Below are 23,017 nucleotides of genomic sequence, written 5' to 3'. Positions count from 1 at the left end.
ATGGTACTTTGTGGTATCAGAGTTTAGAAACAACCTGAGAAGAGACTCCATTGTCTAGACCCACCAAGGTCTCCAAACCCACAGCCCCAAAATCCATCATGTAACTTCCACCAATCTCCTGAGATTTACAAAACAAGAGTTCATGAGAGAGAGAGAGAGAGAGAGTTACGCCATGAGAGGGAAGAGCTTGGTTTTGATTATGTGGGTTTGGTTTTGATTTTGTTTTGATTTGAGATATGTTGTTGTGATTAAGAGATTTGTTTGTATGCTTGATTTAAACATGGGTTTTTATGCCACTCATCTCATTTCTGTGATTCATGAGACCCATTTGTTGAATGTTTGTTTGTATATATGAAAGAAGATGCGGGTTTTGGGAGCATTTCTGTTGGTTAGATATTGGTTCTCAAATGTTTGACAGAAAAGAGAAGGAAGGAAGAGAGTTCAGATCTTCGGCCGCTCTTCCCAGCCGCGCTCCCAACAGCGCTACAAAACGACGCCGTTTTGTATATAATTTTTTTTTTTTTTTTTTCCTTTCTTTTCTTCTTATTGACCTTTCCCCTTTCCTTGGAACCCTAGACAGAGGAGAGGAGACGAAGGAGACACGAAGGAGAGGAGAAGAAGAGCTGGTGAGGCCGTTTTGTATATGTATATATATATATATATTTTTTTTTTTTCCTTTCTTTTCTTCGTATTCACCTTTCCCCTTTCCATTTTTGAACCCTAGACAGAGGACACGAAGGAGAGGAGAAGAGCTGGACGATCTGGAAGAGTGAGGCGACGATACAGGACGACACGAAGGAGAGGAGAAGATCTGGAAGAACGAGGTTCGTTTCTCTCCCTTTCCATTCTTTTCGATTTTTCCATTTCGATTTTCGATAACAATATTCGATAACAATTTAACAAAGCTTGAAGTTCTTGAAGACTGATGCTGGATTGAACACTGAATGCATATTATAAAATGACCTACAAATTCAAGAAGCATAGCATGTGTCCCCTTTACCATCTCAAATTATTTATATGACTCGATTTATTTATTTTGTGTCCTCCTCTCAAATGACTCGATTAGGATTTAGGACAACAAATTATTTTGCAGAATTATCATTGTATCTTTGTGGAAGAGATTGAAGGGGGTTTCTAGTGAGATGAACTATCTTTATAGTTGTATTTTTGTGTTAAGGTTTCTTCATGTGTGATTCCATTTATTTATTTTTCTTTTATAAGGTTCTTGTATTTTGTTTAAATTTTTTTTTTTCCTTGTTGTATTTTGTTTAAATTTCTTTTATAAGGTTCTTGTATTTCCTTGAAGTTCTTGAAGACTGATGCTGGATTGAACACTGAATGCATATTATAAAATGACCTACAAATTCAAGAAGCATAGCATGTGTCCCCTTTACCATCTCAAATTATTTATATGACTCGATTTATTTATTTTGTGTCCTCCTTTCAAATGACTCGATTAGGATTTAGGACAACAAATTATTTTGCAGAATTATCATTGTATCTTTGTGGAAGAGATTGAAGGGGGTTTCTAGTGAGATGAACTATCTTTATAGTTGTATTTTTGTGTTAAGGTTTCTTCATGTGTGATTCCATTTATTTATTTTTCTTTTATAAGGTTCTTGTATTTTGTTTAAATTTTTTTTTTTCCTTGTTGCAAGGAAAATAAAACTTAATGTGTTTAATGTCTCATAAGGTTTCTTCATGTGTGATTCCATTTATTTATTTTTCTTTTATAAGGTTCTTGTATTTTGTTTAAATTTTTTTTTTCCTTGTTGCAAGGAAAATAAAACTTAATGTGTTTAATGTCTCATAAGGTTTCTTCATGTGTGATTCCATTTATTTATTTTTCTTTTATAAGGTTCTTGTATTTTGTTTAAATTTTTTTTTTCCTTGTTGCAAGGAAAATAAAACTTAATGTGTTTAATGTCTCATCCAATTAATCTTTGAATTTCAAATCCCAGTCTGTGAATTAATGACCATAAATAATGAAAATTAACCGGCATTGTACCTATTTTAAGGAAAATGTTATCATTAGATCTAAATACAATGGCTCCCACGTATATTTATTACTTTGTGAAGTGCTAAGAAAATCTAGTCAAACGTGTGTGTGTGTGTATAAGTATATAGTTACTCTTTTTTTAAATCTCAACAAAACTATTTAAGAGGTGGTACACAACTGCACAAAAACATCAGTACAGTCTAAATAGCCTGCAAATGATCGAGACTGATAAATTGGTCAATCTTTACAGGAATTCAAGCAAAATAGGGAATATAGGACACAATTTGGATATAATTGTGTTTCAAAATTGGTTCAAAGGGCATGCTTCTAGTCATATTTAGAGTAGAACACAACCAAGAGAAATTATACACACCCATCGCATTTCTTTCTATTACAGAATAGATAACTAGAAAATAAAGTAGTATGAGAGAAAGAGTTGCTTTAAATATTCTAATAGATAAGTAGAACATCATTAAGTTTATAATGAATCTAATTTTTAGACTATAATAACACTAATTTTATTTTATTTATTTTTATTCACACAACAACAACAAAAGATTAGTCAAACTATCATGAAATAAAAAAAAAAAACTTTATGGACGTGAAGAACTTACACTTGATATGGGGCCAAAAAATTATATATTTATTTATTTATTTTGATAATTGGATATTTAATTAGGTATAATCCCAACTAATCCTCACTCATTTAAAGCATTCCCTTCATGCGAGTCGAGCAAATTTTGGGCTATACTAGTAGACATGGCCCCTAGTAGATTGATACTAATTTTATTTTTTTGCAAAAGGGAAAATTCAATTCAAATATGCCATCTTTGGCAATATTATGTATGATCACCAAACAAAACAATCAGTCCATTTATACCATTCAAGTGTTTATCAAAGGTATTAAATTAAATAATTCCTGAAACGCGAGAGTGCAGCCTATGAATTGTGTAGGAATGATATGATTGAAGTTGAATGTGTATATAATTTTACTATGAATTGTGTGCATAATTTTGCAGATGTCAAGTTCAACTGTTAACGGAGGTACCTCAGATCAGTTGACGTTCAACAACAGAAATTGCCCTAAATGTCATAAGAAAGCAACTATTCAAATTTCGGAGACGGAACAAAACAGAAACAAATTATTTTATTGTTGTAAAAATTGCGGCGATTTTATGGGATGGTGCTTGCCTACAAATTCACAAGGTAGACGTGAAGGAGTAGTGCAAATGGAAAATATGTCAACTGTCACCGAACAACAACTTCGACTTATGAATGAACAACTTCGATTTCAAAGCGAAGAACTGCAATTTATGAGGGCGAAGATGCTTAAGTTGGAAATAGACATAAATCAAAATTCGAGTCGTATTTATGGGTTGTGTATCTTGCTTGTAATTGGGATCGTGTTAGTTATAAAAATGTAATATTTTTGTAATTTTTGCGACCCATGGCAGCTAGTGGCAGGTTGTATGGTTATGTGGTTAGGTAAACTATATCTTTGTATGGTTAACTGGACTTGTTAATTTTGTATGGTTATATGGTTATGTAATGGAACTTGGTTATTTTGTTCATTTTGTCCAGCAGAGCTGTGTAATCTGTGTAATCAGTTTGTATGGTTATGTTGTGCACTTTGTATAGTTATGATTATGTTCAACCTGTCCGTTACAGGGTGTAATGAAAATAGGGAATAAGTGTATTTTCTCCATTACAGGGTGTAATCAAAACAGGAAATTAAATCAAACCTGTCCATTACATTACAGGGTGTAATCAAAATAGTAAATAACCGGAAATAAGTTCAACTTGTCCATTACATTACAGGGTGTAATCAAAACAGGAAATTTTAAAATTCGAATTGAAGAATGGCGATTGAAGAATTATAATGGAAACCATAACATGAAGATTACCACAATTAAGTGGACAGTCCAAGCAATACAAAAAATTGAATGGAAAAACAAAGTAAACTATGAATCAAAAAATGTACGCAAACATTCAAATCCCCACCAAACATGAATACATTAATACTAAACTCTCACCCCTTCTTGGGTGTAATAAAAAATGTTCATAAAAAAATTCAAATCCCACCAAACATTACAAATACATAAAAAATATATCCATAAAAATTATACAAATCCCACAAAACATTACAAATACATACAAAAAATTGTCCATAAAAAATATCCAAATCCCACCGATCAAAAAAAAAAATACACCCAAATTCACAAATATAATAACATCATCGTTCAGTGCAAGCCTTCCAGGGATGTCCATCCACACGACTGTCAGCAGGACTATGTGAGGCTTGTGACAGTTGGACTGCAGTAGTATCTCGAAGCAATTTCTGAAACGATGTCGGAGTCGGATACAGTAAAGGCATTGAATCAGGCGGCATTGACTGAGGCGTGTTATTTCCCTGCAATAGTGATACATGCATTAAACTTTTTTTTGAATCTATACTACATTTTCAATGTAAAGTATGTAACCAATTACAACTCACATCATATGTAGGTCGAGATTGGGATTGAGGTTGAGAAATATAGGTTGCACGACCATCACCCTAAAGTAAACCAACGTTAAAAAATAAAGTATGAAATGAAAAATAGTAATAAATTATTTTCATTTTAGAAAACATACAATATGAAATATTACCTCGGCATAATTAGTATGACACATGGCAAAAGAAAGTTGAGATTGAGATTCGCGACCATGACCCTAAAGTAAACCAACACAAATAAAAGAAGAATGTCCATCAAAAAAAATAATAATGTATTTTAATTTTAAAAAACATACAATATGAAATATTACCTGAACGTAATTACTACGACCCATGCCAGAAGGGGGTCGAGATTGACCTTGTGGAGTGTAAACACCCTAAAGTAAACCAACATAAAGCAAAGAATAAGACAATGCATTTTAAAAAAAATTCATAATGCATTTTCATGTTCAAAAACAAACAAGATGTGATATTACCCCAACATAATTACTACCCATGGCAAAAGGAGGTCGAGATTGACTTTGTGGAGTGTAAACACCCTAAAGTAAACCAACATAAAGCAAAGAATAAGACAAAGTTCATAATTCCGTATGAGGTTCAATTTCCCTAACGTCTATGCATGTCAAAGGTAAACACCCTAAATTAAATATTACCTGTATCGAATGATTACCCATGTCGGAAGAAGGTTGAGATTGACCTTGATAAGTACAAAAAGAACCGTCCTACGTGCATCACACAAGACCAAAAATAATCAATATAACGCTACTAGTTGCAAGAATAATCAATCCATCAAATTAATACAAGGTTGCACACAAAAGTAAAAATTACCTGACTAGAAATATTACCCATGGCAATAGGAGGTCGAGATTGACCTTGTGGAGTGTAAACACCCTAACGTAAACCAACATAAAGCAAAGAATAAGACAAAGTTCATAATTCCGTATGAGGTTCAATTTCCTAACGTCTATGCATGTCAAAGGTAAACACCCTAAATTAAATATTACCTGTATCGAATGATTACCCATGTCGGAAGAAGGTTGAGATTGACCTTGATAAGTAGAAAAAGAACCGTCCTACGTGCATCACAAAAGACCAAAAATAATCAATATAACGCTACTAGTTGCAAGAATAATCAATCCATCAAATTAATACAAGGTTGCACACAATAGTAAAAATTACCTGACTAGAAATATTACCCATGGCAATAGGAGGCTCATATTGACCTTGAAGAGTACAAAAACTATCACCCTGCAAACAACCAAATTATTTAATAAATTATTGTCGTAACACACAACACAAAATTGATAACACATAACAATCAGACATAACTTCAATTAATTACCTGCTTAGATTGCATTCTTTTCTTCTTCGCTATACATTTTTCCATCCCGCCATTGATCCTCCTTCTTCCCTTAGTAGTTGCTTGTCTTTTCTTCAGTCCCTTGGCTTGGATTGGACAATCTACTTCATCACTCTGTGGGCATGTGTTAGCTGAGGAATTTCTGAATTCAGTGATCTCCACTTGACCAAAAGTGTGCACACTTAATTTGTCTTCAACCATGACACTCAGTTCTTCACCTTTTGCAAGTGACAAATGATAAGTTTCTTCACTTTCGGCGGCTCTACTTGCTATAGCTCTAAACATATTCATCAATGACCTATATCGGTCGCTTTGATGTAGTTTGACATCAGCCTTCACATCATACCCACGCCTATCTTTCACAGTTTCAGCCCTTGCTTTTTTTGTCCATCGTTTGAGTATGTATTGTGCAGGAAGGTCCTTTGCATTGATTATCTCTCTAAGCACCTTTAAACAATGTTGACACACTATGCCCTTCACTTCAAACTTCTTGCAACTACAACTCAAAAAACCATCTCTATCCATTGTCACATTCCTATCTTTTTTTCCATCTAAATCCGTCTGAATTGTGAATATGGTACTCTCACCATCATGCATAGTGCCTACAATGGACGCTTCAATGGACTGCACGTACTCATTTTGGAATTCCTCAAAAATTGTTTTGGTGTAAATATCTGCCATTTGCTTTAACATCACAGTTGGAATGGCAACCCTTGGCAATTTTTGACACAAATTATACTCGGCTTCCAATTCTTTATACCTTTTGTCATAGAGCACCCTCTCAAAATGCTTGAAAAATTCCATCAAGTTATGATCACAATTGAGATAATCCTTCAAAAATGCATTGAATGATTCACTTAGTTGAGTAGTACTCATTCCAGCTGCCCAAGAATTCATAATATATGGCCATCCCCATTTCTCCTTCACACCAAAAGTTTGCGCCAACCAATGATTGCTGTGTGCATCATACCTATGAAGCATTTGGTCCCATTGTCTTTTGAATTCTTCTTCATCATCAATTTGATGCATAAATTTTGAAAAGACACCCTTTACCCCAACATCTTGAAAGAGGGAACTCACATGCTTCACGGCATTTTGCATCAAATGCCATGTACAAAGTCGATGGTTTGTACTAGGCATGACAATTGGAATGGCCTTAGCCATCGCAGCATCTTGATCGGTGAAAATTGTTTTTGGAGCTTTGTTTGACATTGCCTCCAAAAAAATCTGAAACAACCATGTGAATGATTCGGCAGTCTCATCATACATCAACGCTGCACCGAATACAACAGTTTCTCGATGATGATTAAATCCAACAAAGGTTCCAAAAGGTCTATGTTCATTATTTAATTTGTAAGTAGTGTCAAAGGTCACTACATCACCAAATTGAGCATAGTCCATTATCATTTGTGCATCCGCCCAAAATATGTTACTTATTTGCTCTTCACAATCTAATTGGACTGCATAATAAAAGGATGGATTTTCTAAACTTTTCTTACGAAAGTATTGCAACACACTACCCGCTTCTCCATATTCCAAATCTTTTTGTCTCTTCGATCTCAAGTAATTTTTTTGGTCTAATTTGGTGAAGCCAAGTGATGCTCTTCCACCAGATTCCCTACCAAATAGCTCATAAGCAGACCTAAGAGGAATTCCAGATTCTGCAGCCAATTCTACTTCAATTGCTTGGGTGGTAGATATTTTTCTTTGGGATGGCAACATATGAATGCACTCTTGAGGCACAAGATCATGATTATGATGTTCAACAAAATCAATGGCAACATATTTTCCTAAATTTCTATCTAACTTGATACTAAATCGAGCACGACAACCACACCTCACCTCTTGTCTCGGAAATTTTACTAGTGGATCTCGCTTGTCAATACCCCGAGTTCCCTCTTTGTAACATACAAAAGTCCGTGAAGTTATTTCCTTAGTATGTTTGTTCTTGTGTGCATATAGCTTCTTAATACTAAAGCCCACCTTTCCGCCATAGGTATTATAAAAATCATATGCAGCTTGTTCAGAATCAAATGACATACCCAATTTTGGCTTCCAACCACAATTAGCCAACTCATTAACACCATTATTTTCTTCGATTACCTGCAATTCGATTTATAGGTTCAATGAATCAATTTATATTACTTCAATCTATTGGTTCAATGAATCAATGAATGAATTTATATTACTTCGATTTATAGGTTCAATGAATCAATTTATAGGTTCAATGAATCAATTAGCCAACATCAAATTTGAACTTATTTTGTTATGGGGAGTGGTTTATTAAGGTAGTTTTATTTTATAATTTTGTAAATCTCTTTGAAATGATGGACCAAATCATAGTTATAAATGATATCTTTCATATATAACTACCATAGTTATAAATGATATTGAAAAATCAATCATAGTTACTAATCACTCTTCTTTATAATTACTAATTTCTGAATTCACAAAATCCTTAATTATATATAAATCCTTAATTATATATAAAAATTAACATAGAGAAATGTACAGACAAAAATTAATTATTACTCCTTGTGGTTATAATAATATGAAAATGAGAAGTACATTGGTAAAATAATAGGCTTTATTACTCCTTGTGGTTATGAATCTTCTCTGTTTGTTATGGGGAGTGGTTTATTAAGGTAGTTTTATTTTATAATTTTGTAAATCTCTTTGAAATGATGGACCAGATCATAGTTATAAATGATATCTTTCATATATAACTACCATAGTTATAAATGATATTGAAAAATCAATCATAGTTACTAATCACTCTTCTTTATAATTACTAATTTCTGAATTCACAAAATCCTTAATTATATATAAATCCTTAATTATATATAAAAATTAACATAGAGAAATGTATAGACAAAAATTAATTATTACTCCTTGTGGTTATAATAATATGAAAATGAGAAGTACATTGCTAAAATAATAGGCTTTATTACTCCTTGTGGTTATGAATCTTCTCTGTCTTTCAATCTCTCAACACTTTGATTAGTTCTCAACACTAAAGTGGTAGTCCAAACAGCTATGTTTGATCAAGAGGCATGAAAAAGTGGGCAAAATTAATTATTCATCCAAAATTTTCATCCAAAATTTTCATCCAAAATTAATTATGTTTGATCAAGAGGTAGTACATTGGTAAATTAATTATTCATCCAAAATTTTTTCACCCTACATTGACATTCAAGGTTCTCCAAAAGCCCTGGTTTTCAAGCAGAGAGAGAGAGGGCAAAGTTGTTCCATCCATCTAACACAAGATAATTTAAAAAACCCAATTCTCCAAGATACCCATTAACCATAAAAACTTAAATCAAAACCACAAATAATCAAAAACAGCAAAGAAAGTATGATAAAAAATGACCCTAAACCACAAAGTTGTTCCATTCATCTTTGACATATTTGTAATGTATACATTGATTATCCAAACAAAATGTAAATATAGAGACTGAAATATACATATATACATAATACAGAGACTGAAATATACCTCGTCACAGCCGGACTCGCGTCCCTCCGCCATCGTCGCGTCACAGCCGGACTCGCGTCCCTCCGCCAACCTCTCTCCATTACCGTCGCCTCCGTCCACCATCATCGTTCTCCGTCTTCGCACCAGCGCCTCTCTTCTCTCTCTCTCTCTCTCTCTCTCTCTCTATCCAGCTGCGTCTATCCAGCTGCGTGGTTTGTTGTTTGTTAGGGCAAAACAGAGGCCTGTAGGGACGAAGATGAAGTCAATCAGGCGGGAAATTCGAATTTTTTCAGAACAAAAAAAAAAAAACCAACTAAACAAAACGACGTCGTTTTTTCGCTACAAAACGGCGTCGTTTTGTAGCGCTACTGGGAGCGCGGCTGGGAAGAGCGGCCGAGGATCTGAACTCGAAGGGAGAAGGAAGAGAAAAGAAGAAAAAAACCAAAAACAAAAACGACGTTGTTTTTGCCTACTCGAGCCATTCGGGGCAACTACATTCGAGCTACCTAGCAAAACTCTAATTAAAAAAAATTAAAAAGTTACTACCTTATTTATGTCACATCATCTTATTTAAATCACATCATATCTATACAACATCACTTCAAATCCATCACATACTCAACTCATATTTCATAAAAATTTTAAAAATGTACTTATTTAGTTTATCCTAAACAACTCCTTATTTTAATTGTATCATTTCTTTATTTTATTTTTTTTAAAGTCAATAAGTTAATTTATTTTCTATTTTCCAAAACAAGCCTTCCCTTATCCTTCATCCCAAATAGGACTGTTTAAGGTTTGTTTACTTAGGATTGTTTTGGAAAATGGAAAATGCATCAAACCCCATTGGGGGTGACTCCCAATAGGGTCTGGTTGGTCAAATTTATTTATATTTATTTTTTCAAAAATGATTTGGACCCCCAATTTTTCAAACCCCCATGACCCCCAGTGTTTTCTTATTGGCTGGAAATTTTTTTTTTTTTTTTTTTTCCTATCTGCCAATCACAATGCCCCATGTGGACTGGGGGGTGCTGGGGGTCACCCCCCACTGGGGGTCCCCAGCACGGTTGTTATTTTTTTCAAGTATTGCGCAGCCTTCACGTGGGGTTGGGGGTGTTGGGGGTACCCCCATTGGGATCCCCAGCAGGGCTGTTGAAAAATTAGTTAAAAATTTACTTTTTTTTATTTTTTAAAATATATATATAAAAAAGTTAAAAGATAATATGATTCAAAATATGTTAAGGCATAGTTTGGGAAGTTGGTTTTGGTGGATTAGTTGTTAAAATAGCTACAAAAAATAAAATAGGCTATTTTAGCCACAAAAAATAAAACATCAAATCCAACCCATAATCATTACACTCCTTTCTCACAAAAAAAGTCAAAAAGTCAAAAAACTCTTCCCAAACCAGGCTTTTTAGCCCCCAGCTAAAATAGCTAAAAAATCAAAAAGTTAAAAAGCTAACCCACTTCCCAAACGGAGGCTAAATGTTTCAAGATGACTTTTAACGATCTTCTCAAAATAGCACTTTGTGTATTTTTTTACATTTATGATAAAATATGTTTAAAAAAAAAATAGAGATGTAATATGACTAAAATAAGTGTTTTAACCCAGGGGTGAGTGGCAACCTGGTAAGGGCCTGGGGTTTAAGCCCCTAGGTCCTGGGTTCAACTCCCCTCTGGGCCAATCTATTTGGCGTAGTACAGTTGGTTAGGAGGTTGATCTCAATGATGCCTTATTAGCTACTTGGTGTGGGTTTAATTCTCTTCCGCTGTGTGAGTCCTGACTTAAGCGGAGCTTGCCTTGGAAGGTCAGGACAAGCTTTCAAGTTATAGTCTCTTATTCGGAACGGACAACAGGACACCCTGGTGATCTCCTCAAGGGGGCGCTGCCTTGGACCTGCGGGAGAGTGGGAGGATTTTCCTGTGACAAAAAAAATAAAAAAATAAGTGTTTCTATTTAAATCATTCCCAAATAAATCTGCTTGGTTATGAGTTTTTAAAAATAACTTTTTGATTTTTTGAGTTTTTTGCTTTTAAAATTTTGTTAATTTTAGTTTATATATAATTAAAAATAAAATATTTAAGGGAATTTACAACAACAACAAAATATACGGTTTGATCTTTAAAACAAAATAAATATATTTTTTATTTTTTAATTTAAAACTTAAGATTTAAATTTATTTTTAACTTCAATTATCTGTTTTTTTTTTAGGGAGGGGGAGAGGAGCCAAGGTTCTCTCCTTGCAGCCTGGTACTTGCGCCCGTCCTTGCAGGCCTTCGGGTCTACTTTTAGGCCCAATTTTAATAATCCGAACCGTTCATATTTTATGATTTATTCAGTATATCATACCTGTAAAAAATCAAGTTGATCGGATATCAGAAAGTATGTGTTTGGAAAACTGTTTATTAAATTATTTAAAAAATAGTTTTTAGTTCAATTTTTCGAACACATACTTTCTTATATCCGATCAACTTGATTTTTTACAAGTATGATATACTGAATAAATCATAAAACATGAACGGTTCAGATTATCAAAATTGGGTCTAAAAGTAGACCCGAAGGCCTGCAAGGACGGGCGCAAGGATGGAGGCTGCAAGGAGAGGATCCTGATTCGGGGGAGAGAGGTTATTTTAACCATTAAACTCGTAGTTTATTTCTTAGCCCATTAGTTATCTTTCGTTGAATTATGTTATTTTTCCTCGTATATATCATATAAATGGGATATGATTGTTGTGATTATATTTTTTATTTTCATATAATTTTTTTTTTAATGAAGATTGTTTTTGAGAATTTTAAATATATATATTTTTGTGTATTTATTTTATTAAATTAATTTTTATATTTAAAAAATAATAATTTTAAAACATAGCTAAACATAATAATTACTTTTTGTTTATTTTTATTTTTTATTAAATATATTTAATATTAGTCTCATTTTAAAGGAGTTTTGGTCACTCTCGGAGCCCAGATGGACACCGGCGGCAAAGAGAATCACACGCCAGACGTCTGGAGCACAAGTTAAGGGACCAAGACGCCGTCATCCGAAGAATGGCGACGGAGATGGAAGATCTCAAACGGCACGTCAAAGGGAAGGGTGTTGCTGGAGTGGGAGACCACAGTGAGCGCACCCAACCACGCCATTCAAGCAGTCAGAGCCAGCGGCACACTCCCTCCCTTTCTATCACCAGAAGCTACAGGGTTGAAGAGTCCAATGTGACTGAAAATAGGTCTAGCGCACAAGACAGTACTTATCAGCCTTCACGTCCGACGACGATGTCGAGATATTCCTATTCCGCTTGCTCAGAGGACTTGCGGGCAATCTTAAAGGAGCGGGCTCGCCGGCGAGAGACTCAGCGGGTGCTGGCGCTCCAGCAACTATCTTACAGGGGTCATGCCAGTGAAGAAGTCGTAATGCCACCACCCCGCCCAGCTGTGCCCCACCTTCTAGACACAGATTTGGCGAGACTGAGTGCCACTTCCTTTTCCCTGGAGATAGAAACAACGCCGCTCCCCGCGGGCTTTCACCAGCCCAAGTTTACGCTCTACGACGGGAAGACCGATCCATACATGTATGTAAGCCACTTCCAACAGGTCATGGCCGGACATAGGCGGAATGATGCTCTTATCTGCCTAATCTTTCCGTTGAGTTTTGGCGAGCTGGGCTTGAAATGGTTTGAGAAGCTGCCGGAAGGAAGTATCGAAAGGTGGCAGCAGTTGGCGGAAGCCTTTGTAACTCGTTTCAAGACAAACACTAAAACGCCGAAGGAAGTGGACCACCTTCTCAGTGTCAAAATGGAGTCGAATGACACACTCAAGGCATACAACTCCAGATATTGGGAAACCTTCAATGAGATTTTAGATTGCCCGATCAACCTGGCAATCACTCAATATAAGCGCAGTCTTCCGGTCGGACATAGATTGCGGGACTCGCTTACTATGAGTCAGCCGACATCCATGGGCCAACTAATGCAGTGCATCAACAAGCACATCCGGGTAGAGGATGATGTAGCAGCTTCCACCGCGAAGACAACTTCGTTGGCAACAGACAAGAGGTCGGCTGGCAAGGTACACGCGGTCGGACAGGAGACTAACCGTCCAAATGATCGTGCGGAGGACTCTGACCGAGGCTCAAATCGTCGAAACCGGGGAAGGGGTCGTCGTTATGACTGAGATGACTACCCCCGTGATGATGTAGCTGATGCCAACAGAAGGTTGAAAGCTCGGATAGGCATCACCACGGCCTTTAAGATTCCAATCTATCGCATACTTAGTGAAATCCGTAACAAAGATTACATCCGATTTCCTGCTAAGTTAGGCGACGCACAAAAGGGTTTCAATCGGCGGTACTGCTGCACATATCACCGGGAGCGAGGACACCGGACAGAGGACTGTTTGCCTCTGAAGCAGCACCTGGAGGAGTTAGTCGCCGCCGAACACTTGGATCTTTACATTGACGGGGGTGTTAAGGCCGCACATCCCACCCCGGCTGATCAGCATGGACCGGATAACTTGGAGGCACCCCTTCAGGGAGTGGTTAATGTGATCCACAACATAGTGGAGCCGGCGCGTGTATGCGAGCTCCGAGGAATGATCAAAAAGACGGAACACATGAGGGAAATTCTATCAGTCCAACCCGCGATCAAAAGGGAAAAGACCGAGGAAAAAGACGTGATTAGCTTCTCCACAAGGGACCTAAAGCGCATTCAAACGCCACACAGCGATGTCTTAGTGGTCACACTCCACGTCAAAGAATTTGATGTCAAGCGCATCCTGATCGACCAAGGAAGCTCGGTCGAGATCATGTACTACGACGCGTTCAAACAACTCAAACTCCGAGATACAGACTTGGCTCCGGCAACTTCTCTACAAGTTGGTTTCAACTCGCAACCGAAGTGGCATTTGGGAAAGATAATTTTACCGGTCAAAGCCGGATCCGTGGTGAAGCAGGTGGAGTTCTGGGTATTGCAGGTCCCGTCTACATACAATCTGATCCTCGATATGGGATGGCTTCACGCTATGCAGGCTATGGCGTTGACCTACCACCAAGTTATGAGATTCCCCTCGGCTATAGGGGAAATTGAGGAAGTTTGGGGTGATAAAGTCATGTCGAAACAATGCTTCGTGGCAGTGAACGAGAGCGGAGCTGCCAAAGGTTTCGCCCAAATGATTGAACGATCGGAAGACCGCGGAGTCCTTGAAGATGTGGGCGCCAAGGCTGAGAACAAAGTTGTTGAGGAGTTGGTAGAAGTGCGGATTGACACCGAAAGCCCGAACAAGTTCTTCTTGCTCGGCTCAAGCCTTATCGCCCAAGAAAAGACCAAGATGGTAGAATTCTCTTGATGGCAAATATCGAAATCTTTGCATGGTCGCCCTACGACATGCCCGGTATCGACCGGAGCTTTATTTGTCATCATCTCAATGTTTTCCCAGGTGCAAGGCCGGTCATTTAGAGAACCAGGAGATCAGCGCTGCACCACGCCGAGGTAATCGCAGAGGAGGTAAAGAACTTGCTTGAAACTCGGGCTATTCAGGAAGTGCACTACCCTCGGTGGATTTCAAACACGATCGTAGTGCCCATGAAGAATGAGAAGTGGCAAGTTTGCGTCGACTACAAGACCGTCAACCGAGCATGCCCTAAAGACAGCTTTTCCCTGCCCAGAATAGACCAATTAGTGGATCTAACGGCCGGACATAACAGGCTCAGTTTCTTGGATGTCTACCGCGGCTATCATCAGATTGTCATGCATAGCCCCCGACCGTGGATCACCCTTTTCACTACTCCACGGAGACTCTTCTGCTACCGAGTCATGTCTTTTGGTTTGAAGAAAGCCGAGGCAACTTTTCAAATGATGGTGACCAAAATGTTTACTCATCTGCTAGGCCGAACGATGGACGCTTATATCGATGACATGGTGGTTAAAAGCCGGTATCAAACAGACCACTCGTCCGACCTAGCCGAGATGTTTGCCATCCTCAAACAGCACAAGCTACGCCTGAATGCGTCTAAATGTGCCTTTGGCATGGGATTCGGAAAATTCTTGGGTTTCCTAGTCACAAACCGAGGCATCGAGGCAGACCCCACACAGATCAGAGCCGTGCAAGAATTGAAGCAGCCTAACTCGGCTAAGGACGTGCAGCATCTGGCCGGGATGGCCGCCGCGCTTAACCGATTCATAAGCCGATCATCAGATCGCTGCCGCGCTTTCTTTTGAGCCATGAAATCCAAGTTTTCATGGGACGAGGAGTGTGACCGAGCTCTGGCCGAACTCAAAGAGTATTTGTCTTCTGCACCACTATTGGTAACACCCAAGCCCGGCGAAGAACTCTACCTTTATTTGGCCGTATTCCAACATGCACTTAGCGCAGTGCTTGTCCGGTCAGCAGGTATCCAGCATTTACCCATCTTCTACGTGAGCAAAACCTTGCTACTGACAGAGTCGAGATACTTGCCGCTGGAAAAACTTGTCTTAGCATTGATGATGGCCCCCAGAAAATTGGCACACTATTTTCACACCCACACAATCATCGTTTTGATCGAGTTTCCCCTCAAAGCCTTGTTCGAACGGACGGACTTCTCCGATCGAATTCTAAAGTGGGCAGTCGAGTTGGGACAATTCGACGTTAAGTTTCAACCCTGAACGGCCATAAAAGCTCAAGTATTGGCAGATTTTGTTGCCGAGTTCTCGCCAGGGATTCACCAAGTATATCCGGTGGATCTCACCACGGTCGCCGAGGAGGCCAACGAAGAATCCACCGAAATTGTACAGCAGGGCGGTGTTGGCGACGCGAAACTTGCTCGTCCCACCATAGAACCTCCAGCCAGCATGTCACCGCAGCCCGGCGATGCAACGACAGACTTGGGTATAACAGACCAACCTGTTAGGTTCGGTGTCGCGTTGCCGATGGGGGAGGAAGTGGAACCGATCAACATTGAACCTGAAGCCGAACAGCCGAGCGACCGTGATCCCATCAACCTTCAAGCCTCTCAGGATCCCTCAGAATGTTGGAAGCTCTTTGTTGGCGAAATGTGGAAACTTTTTGTAGATGGGGCCTCGAATCGTCACGGTGTTGGGCTAAGCATAGTCTTGGTCTCGCCAGATGGTCTGACCATTGAGCATTCTATCACCCTCGAATTCCCTGCATCAAACAACGAGGCCGAGTACGAGGCGCTACTGGCCGGACTTAAGAGCGTGCTCTAAGTGCGCGCGTCCAAGCTGATGGTCTATAGCGATTCCCAACTGGTTGTCTACCAAGTATCTGGGTTTTACGAAGCTAAAGATGATAGAATGACGAAGTACCAAGCCCTGGTAAGGGACCATACCAAGCGATTCTAGGCGATTAGGGTCCAACAAATTGGACGGGAAGACAACGACCGCGCGGATGAGCTGGCCGGTCTGGCTTCCATGGTCGACTGAACCTCTCCCAGTCCTCTCTTGATTGAGTTTCTTCCAAGGCCTAGTATAGACGAACCAAAGTAGACAAAAGTACTCTGCACCGAGCTTGGTCCTTTTTGGATGGACCCTATTGTCCTCTTCTTGAAAGAGCGGATACTTCCGGCTGATAAAAAGGAAGCGCATAAAGTCTAGGTGAAGTCAGAGCAGTTTTGGCTCTCTTCATCTGGCGCTTTATACAATAAGTCTTTTATCGGTCCTTATCTCAAGTGTGTACACCCAAGCTGCGTGGAAGCTTTCCTGTACGAAATTCACGAAGGCATATGCGGCAGTCACATAGGGGGCAGATCTTTGGCCTACCGCGCTATCTCACAGGAATATTAGTGGCTGTGCATGCAAGCGGACGCTCAAAAATATGTTCGCAAATATGAGAAGTGCCAGAAGTTCGCCCACCAAATTCACTAACCGGCCAGAGAACTCCTTCCCCTCAGAAGCCCTTGGCTTTTTGCGATGTGGGGACTAGACATTGTGGGACCACTCCCAACGGCACCGGGCAACCGGGAGTTCTTCATTACCGCTACGGACTACTTCACCAAGTGGGTTGAAGCTGAGCCCCTAGCAACTATTAAGGAAAAGGACGTCAAACGGTTTGTCTGGCAGAATGCGAAACGCGGTTTGGCACCCACAAGATTCTGATCTCTAATAATGGCACCCAATTTAATGGCCGCTTATTCAGAGGATTTTGTGAAGAATTGAAGATTGAAATCTACAATTCCACCCCAACTTACCCGCAGTCCAACGGCTATGCCGAAGCATCAAATAAGACCATTCTTGACAGATTGAAAAAATGACTTGAGAAGGCCAAAGAAAAATGGGCCGAGGAATTACCAAGTGTCCTCTGGGCATACCGGACGACCCCGAGGCGATCTACCAGAGAAACTCCTTTTGCCCTGGCATACAGCATGGAGGCGGTCATCCCATTGGAAATTGGCATGCCCACCATCCGCGGTGAAAATTTTGAGCCCGAGCTGAATTCTGAAGCAGTTGCCCTAGAATTGGACCTTGCTGAAGAGCGCCGCAAAAAAGCTCTGATTCACATGGCTGCATACCAACAAGAATTGTCTAGAAAGTACAACAAAATCGTACACCCCAAATCGTTTAGAGTTGGCGACTAGGTTTTAAGAAAGGTCATGGGCAACACCCTGGTGCCAGGCGAAGGCAAGCTAGAGGCAAACTGGGAAGGACCCTACAGGATAATCGGTCTGGCAGGCAAGGGGGCATACCACTTGGAAGATTTGGACGGCAAAGGCATACCCCGACTATGTAATGCAGCCAACCTCAAACTGTACTATTTTTAGTCTTCATAGTTTTTATGTTATTCTTTTGAGCAATGACTTGTTTGCTTTACATTTCAGAATGTAATACTATTTTTGTCAATATAATAAAAGTGACTTACCTTTGTTGAAGCAATCTGTTGTTTTCGATGCTTATTTCGTGATTTTAACCGAGATGATTTACTTCGATTGGTTGAGTTGATGATTTACTCAACTTTTAGATTCTAACCGAGATATTATACTCCGGTTAGTCGTGTTGATGATATACTCAACTTTTTTAGATTCCAACCGAGATGATTTACTCTGGTTGGTTAAGTTGATGATTTACTCAACTTTTAGATTCTTACCAAGATGTTCTAGTCCGGTTGGTCGAGTTGATGATATACTCAACTTTTTTAGATTCCAACCGAGATGTTTTATTCCGGTGGATTGAGTTGATGACTTGCTCAACTTGATATTGAAACCGAGATGTTTTACTCCGATTGGTTGAGTTGATGATTTACTCAACTTTTAGATTCTAACCGAGATGTTCTAGTCCGGTTGGTCGAGTTGATGATATACTCAACTTTCAGATTCTAACCGAGATGTTTTTACTCCGGTTGAATAAGTTGATGTTCTACTCAACTTCGAGATTTCAACCGAGATGTTTTACTCCGGTTGAAAAAGTTGATGTTTTACAACTATGATTGCAACTTTGTGATTGCAACCGAGATATTTTATTCCGGTTGAATAAGTTGGTAATTTGGTTAAGGGCGAGTCGATGGTTTGTCTAGTTGAGGTCGTTTGCCCGGCTGAAGTTGTTTAGCTTGAACACAGTGCAAACACTTAACGAAAATAGAACTTTTCATTGATGAGGAATAGCATTACAAAATGTGGGGTACTAGCCCGGTTACATTTTCAAGCGAAAAAAGAAAGAAGACAAAGACAACTAAACTAAGGGGGAAATATCTGTGAATTCATCCCCGATCGCGGTCGCCTCCAGGTCGACCGTGTTTATGGTCTCCTGGACACTGGTCTGTTTCTGGCCGGCCTGCTTTGGGCAGTTGTCACCCTCGGCATTTTCCTCGGCGTTTTCAGCATCTTCTTCCTCAGCCTCAGCCTACAACGTGCTGAAGATGTCGTTGGCATATGGCACGAGATACATCGGCAGGAAGGCAGTTAGGGGAGAGGCAAACACGTTGGTCCCAGATCCTCAATCGAGTTGTTCACAAACAGCCTTCCAGCCTGCCTTGAAGAAGATGTCTTGGATGGCATGGACTTGCTTTATGTAGTTCTCCTCGACCTCCTTGAAATAGGCGTTGTTGGCGTCCTCCAGCTCCTCCTTCCTTGATTGCTTTAACGCCTCCAGCTCGGTCTGGATGGCGTCCCTTTTTTGCTCGGCGACACCAAGCTGGTCGAGCAACCTGGAGTTGTTAGAATTCGCTATCTCCAGCGAAGCCTTGGATCATCCAAGCTCGGCTTAAAGGTGTTCAACCTGGCTGGCAGCGTCGGTTGCCTTCTGCCAGAGTCGGTGGATCCTCTCCAGCACCAAGTGTTGTTTCTGGATGGCCTACAAGAAGAAAACTTAATCAGAGGAAGACAACTGAGCAAACACTTGGAAAAATTTGACCAAAGTACGTAGAGTCCTTACCCGAGTCATGGACTTGACCGAGGACTTCACCAGCTAGGTGTCCAATACGTGGTCCCTGCCTACCACGTTGCTCGGTAACAGCAAGGCTTTGGTAAGATCAGAGGCGAGTAGATGCTCTTTGTCACCTTTGATCGAGGCAGTCGCCGGGATCTCTTTACCCCGGTGCTTGAACTATGGCTTCCATGGCGGTGTTGGGTCAGTTGTCACTGCTGGTTGCTCGGTGTTCAACTCCACAACTAGCTCGACAGAGGGGTCAGTACGTGGCCTTTTCCCGACCTGACGGCTTTCTTTACTTGCCTGCCCGGCGGCAGGAGATGCCAGTACAACTATGGTCCCGCTCGATTGATCGGCAGCGACTGTGCGATGTGGGATGATCGGTAGCTCGGTGGAGGTAGCAGTGAGGAGGTTTTTGATACGACTTCTTTTGGCCATCTCTTCTGCCTCGGTCAACTGGATAAGTGGCACGTCCGGCAATGTGGGATCGGGAGGAGGAGATGGTGCGCGGAGGAAGTATGTAACCTTACTCCGGCGTGGGGCTGAGTACCTGTAGGCTGGCTCGTAACTGAGGAGTTCGTGGCAATCCTGGTTGCGATAGCGAAACACAGTTCTAATGGTTGCTTCGCTAGGATAATGGTAGTTGGCTTGCAAAGCTTCGATCGCTGCAAAGAGGAAAGGAACAAAGCACAATAGTACAAAATGGTTAAGGAAAGTAATCTAACCGAGCAGTTAGCACGGCTTACATGTTTCACTGAAATTCTTGCTGATAAACCAGCCCGGCACGTCGGCTGTTTCATAATTACCGGACACCCAGAAAAAGTCATCGTCATGTATGTCCTTGTTTGGGGTACCGGTCACTACTTTCTCCTTGCCCGGTCTTATCTTTAAGTAATAGGCAAGACCATCGCCTGTATGTCCAAGGGTATACTGGCGAAGTATCTCGGCTATTCCTAAGTTGGTTCCTAGTCGATTGTTCAGCTCGTGGATCCCATTAATTATGCGGTAGGTGGTGGTTGAGACCTGGGTTGGAGCTAGCCCGGTGCGCCGCAAGAATTCGCAGATCAACGGATTAACTGGGAAGCAGAGGCCACCCTCCATGATGGAAAGCACGGTGAAGGGGCACTGGTCTAATCTGCCCCATGGGGTCGTGTCCTCGGCACCGAGCTCTAGGTGAATGTCGTCCGGGATACCATATTCTTCCCGGAACGCGGCTAAAGCGACCGGCGTGTCGACCAGGAAGCGGTAGCGCCCCATGTGTGGCCGGCTAGTTTTAGCGCGGCTGAGGTGGTTTGGCACAAACTCTGGTTTGGTGGCTGCTCGGTCTTTGAGAGCCTCGGTGTTGGTGTGTGGTTTCCTTAAACTCTGCAGGAAAAGGAGGGTAAGTGTAAGTGGGAGCGCGATCGCGCAAAACGAGCTTGACTTTGACTCGGTCAGGTAGAGTGCCAGACCACCTCGGTCACGAAGGTAAACATAGGAGCTTGGGCGCTCAAGCAGACCAGATGTTAGCCCGATCGAGCGGTCAAGTCCTTTGCCTACCTCGGTTTCTGCAGGGGTTTTTGCGAACTTGCAATTTGCGTAGTTTTGATTTTTTTGGGATCAAAAGAAGACTTGGAGCCCGGTTCACTCCAGATCTTCTTGTGTTCATCACTAGAATTAAAGAACATGGGGCTGGAAAGGGTCTTTGGGGGGGGGATATCCTAAGACTTTATGCCCTAGAATGTGACATACCAAATAAAAAAGAGAGCAACAAAGAGGATTCGAAGAACTTACCAGTTTGGAGGCAGAGGCTACCTCTTCAAGCACGAACGAAAAAGAAGAACAAGAATGGAGGTTAAGCACTGTAGCTCAAAGGCGTCTGGAATGAAGGAGAGTCAGTGAGAACAAAGTGAAGGCAGGGTTGGCATGTTTATAGGAGTGAAAAGGCCGCCCAAATTTGAATATGAAGGGACAGTTGGGTTGGCTGCTCGAGGGCTAGTAAATGATTGACGCGTGTCCCAATCGACGGCGGCGTCAAAATTAAAGAGACAGGAAGGTGAGTCAAGGCATTAGCCGGAGCAAACTAATAAACCAAGATCAAGATTTAGCACGGTTGAATCTTTGCAAGTTAAGGACCGAGGAAAAATCTACCCCGGTCGGATCATGTAATACCAGTCACGCTTTTACAGACGGAATTAAGGGGTAATTGAGAGGGAGATTTATAGTCTGGCTTTGGGTCGTGGAAGAAGCCATATATGATGGGGCCGAGCAAGTTTGGGCCTAGCTAACTTGGGCTTACCCGGGGCTGATCTCGCTCAGTCGTGGTCAGGGCCTGTGGACGGTCTTATGTTTTGGACCGAGCTTCCCCAGATTGGAACTTGCTCGGTCGAGGCCCATCCCTGAGGTCCACCTTTGCCGAGACAAGCTTCTGATACCCAGGTTTTGTGGGAGCACGATTAGCTCGGCTATGCTGGAATGCTACCGAGCTCGGCTGTATGGAGTTCGGCGAATGGAGCACTCGGGTACACTGCGCAGCGCGGTCATGAAAGGCCGAAGTGGTTCCGCCGGTCTGCCGGGCTCTTCTAGCATAGCCTGACGGTTTGGTTAGGTGGTGATTGCAGGATTTGTGCTGACAGATGGGAGAGCAGCACCACGTGTCAATAGACTAATGGGAGCAGATTTGGGCGCAGAAAGTATATAAACGAGTCTGCGCCCCCCATGCTGGGATGGAACATAATTTGGTGAGAACAACCTAAACACTCAACTCTCTTCTCTCTCTCTAGATCCCTGAGTGTGTGCTAACTTGACCGTCAGAGGGGTTTTCCGGCCACACACCGCCGGGTAACTCACCGTTGTTGTGTTCGCAGGTCGATCGGACAGATAAGGAGCTTGGTGGAAAGGAGTACAGGCTCTGCGGAATATTTGCTCCCCGTACAATATTAATTTTATAAAATTAAAATTTTATATTAAAATTATATATATTATGAAAATAAGATGAAAAAGATTGAAATATTTTTTAAAAATTTTTATTAGGAGAGAGAGAGAGTGGTAGGACGTGGCAGACAGAGAATGTCAACAAGAATTTCGTTTTTTTTTTTTTTTAAACTAACCTGAGTTGCAGATTTTTTTGTGAAATGATGTGGTCTAATCTAATCTGTCCCCCGAAGGAAGGACTGAAAAGAATGGCAAGAGAGGATAAAGAGTTGGAGATAATGGCAAGAGAGGATCTAAACTTCTATCTCTCCACTCTCCCTCCTCATCATCCCAGTCACCATTTTATCACTTTATTCCTAATCACCTACCATTCTTTTTATTTCCTCTCTTTAATTTGCCACTTTTTCTAATCATCGAATACTAACTTGA

General features: G+C 40.7%; 4 protein-coding genes and 1 long non-coding RNA gene across 5 annotated transcripts; 3 read left to right on the top strand and 2 right to left on the bottom strand.

The window, feature by feature from the left end:
- The first annotated feature begins 657 nt into the window (after window positions 1-657).
- On the top strand, window positions 658-3,570 carry LOC114272947 (uncharacterized). The gene is made up of 2 exons (XR_014345391.1): window positions 658-824; window positions 3,019-3,570. It is a non-coding gene; the product is annotated as an uncharacterized LOC114272947 (long non-coding RNA).
- A 409-nt stretch (window positions 3,571-3,979) lies between these two features.
- LOC114302696 (uncharacterized) lies at window positions 3,980-6,379 on the bottom strand. The gene is made up of 10 exons (XM_082896573.1): window positions 5,833-6,379; window positions 5,670-5,738; window positions 5,495-5,563; window positions 5,319-5,381; window positions 5,144-5,212; window positions 4,967-5,029; window positions 4,802-4,867; window positions 4,646-4,708; window positions 4,494-4,553; window positions 3,980-4,409 (listed from the first exon to the last, which is right to left on the bottom strand). The coding sequence occupies exons 1-10, from the start codon at window positions 6,373-6,375 to the stop codon at window positions 4,233-4,235; spliced, it is 1,242 nt and encodes a 413-aa protein (XP_082752699.1). The 5' UTR covers window positions 6,376-6,379; the 3' UTR covers window positions 3,980-4,232.
- Window positions 6,380-6,452: 73 nt separating this feature from the next.
- On the bottom strand, window positions 6,453-9,448 carry LOC145802734 (protein FAR1-RELATED SEQUENCE 5-like). The gene is made up of 3 exons (XM_082895499.1): window positions 9,347-9,448; window positions 6,611-7,953; window positions 6,453-6,474 (listed from the first exon to the last, which is right to left on the bottom strand). The coding sequence occupies exons 1-3, from the start codon at window positions 9,446-9,448 to the stop codon at window positions 6,453-6,455; spliced, it is 1,467 nt and encodes a 488-aa protein (XP_082751625.1).
- Window positions 9,449-15,541: 6,093 nt separating this feature from the next.
- Window positions 15,542-16,525, top strand: LOC145802733 (uncharacterized). The gene is made up of 2 exons (XM_082895498.1): window positions 15,542-15,710; window positions 15,993-16,525. The coding sequence occupies exons 1-2, from the start codon at window positions 15,542-15,544 to the stop codon at window positions 16,523-16,525; spliced, it is 702 nt and encodes a 233-aa protein (XP_082751624.1).
- An 18-nt stretch (window positions 16,526-16,543) lies between these two features.
- On the top strand, window positions 16,544-17,892 carry LOC145802732 (uncharacterized). Its single transcript, XM_082895497.1, has 2 exons — window positions 16,544-16,633; window positions 17,578-17,892. The coding sequence occupies exons 1-2, from the start codon at window positions 16,544-16,546 to the stop codon at window positions 17,890-17,892; spliced, it is 405 nt and encodes a 134-aa protein (XP_082751623.1).
- The last annotated feature ends 5,125 nt before the right edge of the window (window positions 17,893-23,017 follow it).

Source organism: Camellia sinensis, chromosome 11 (assembly GCF_055761805.1).
Source record: "Camellia sinensis isolate YWXY chromosome 11, ASM5576180v1, whole genome shotgun sequence".
NCBI lineage: Eukaryota > Viridiplantae > Streptophyta > Magnoliopsida > Ericales > Theaceae > Camellia > Camellia sinensis.
Note: the sequence above shows the minus strand (reverse complement) of the source record. Positions and strands in the feature narration are given on the sequence as shown.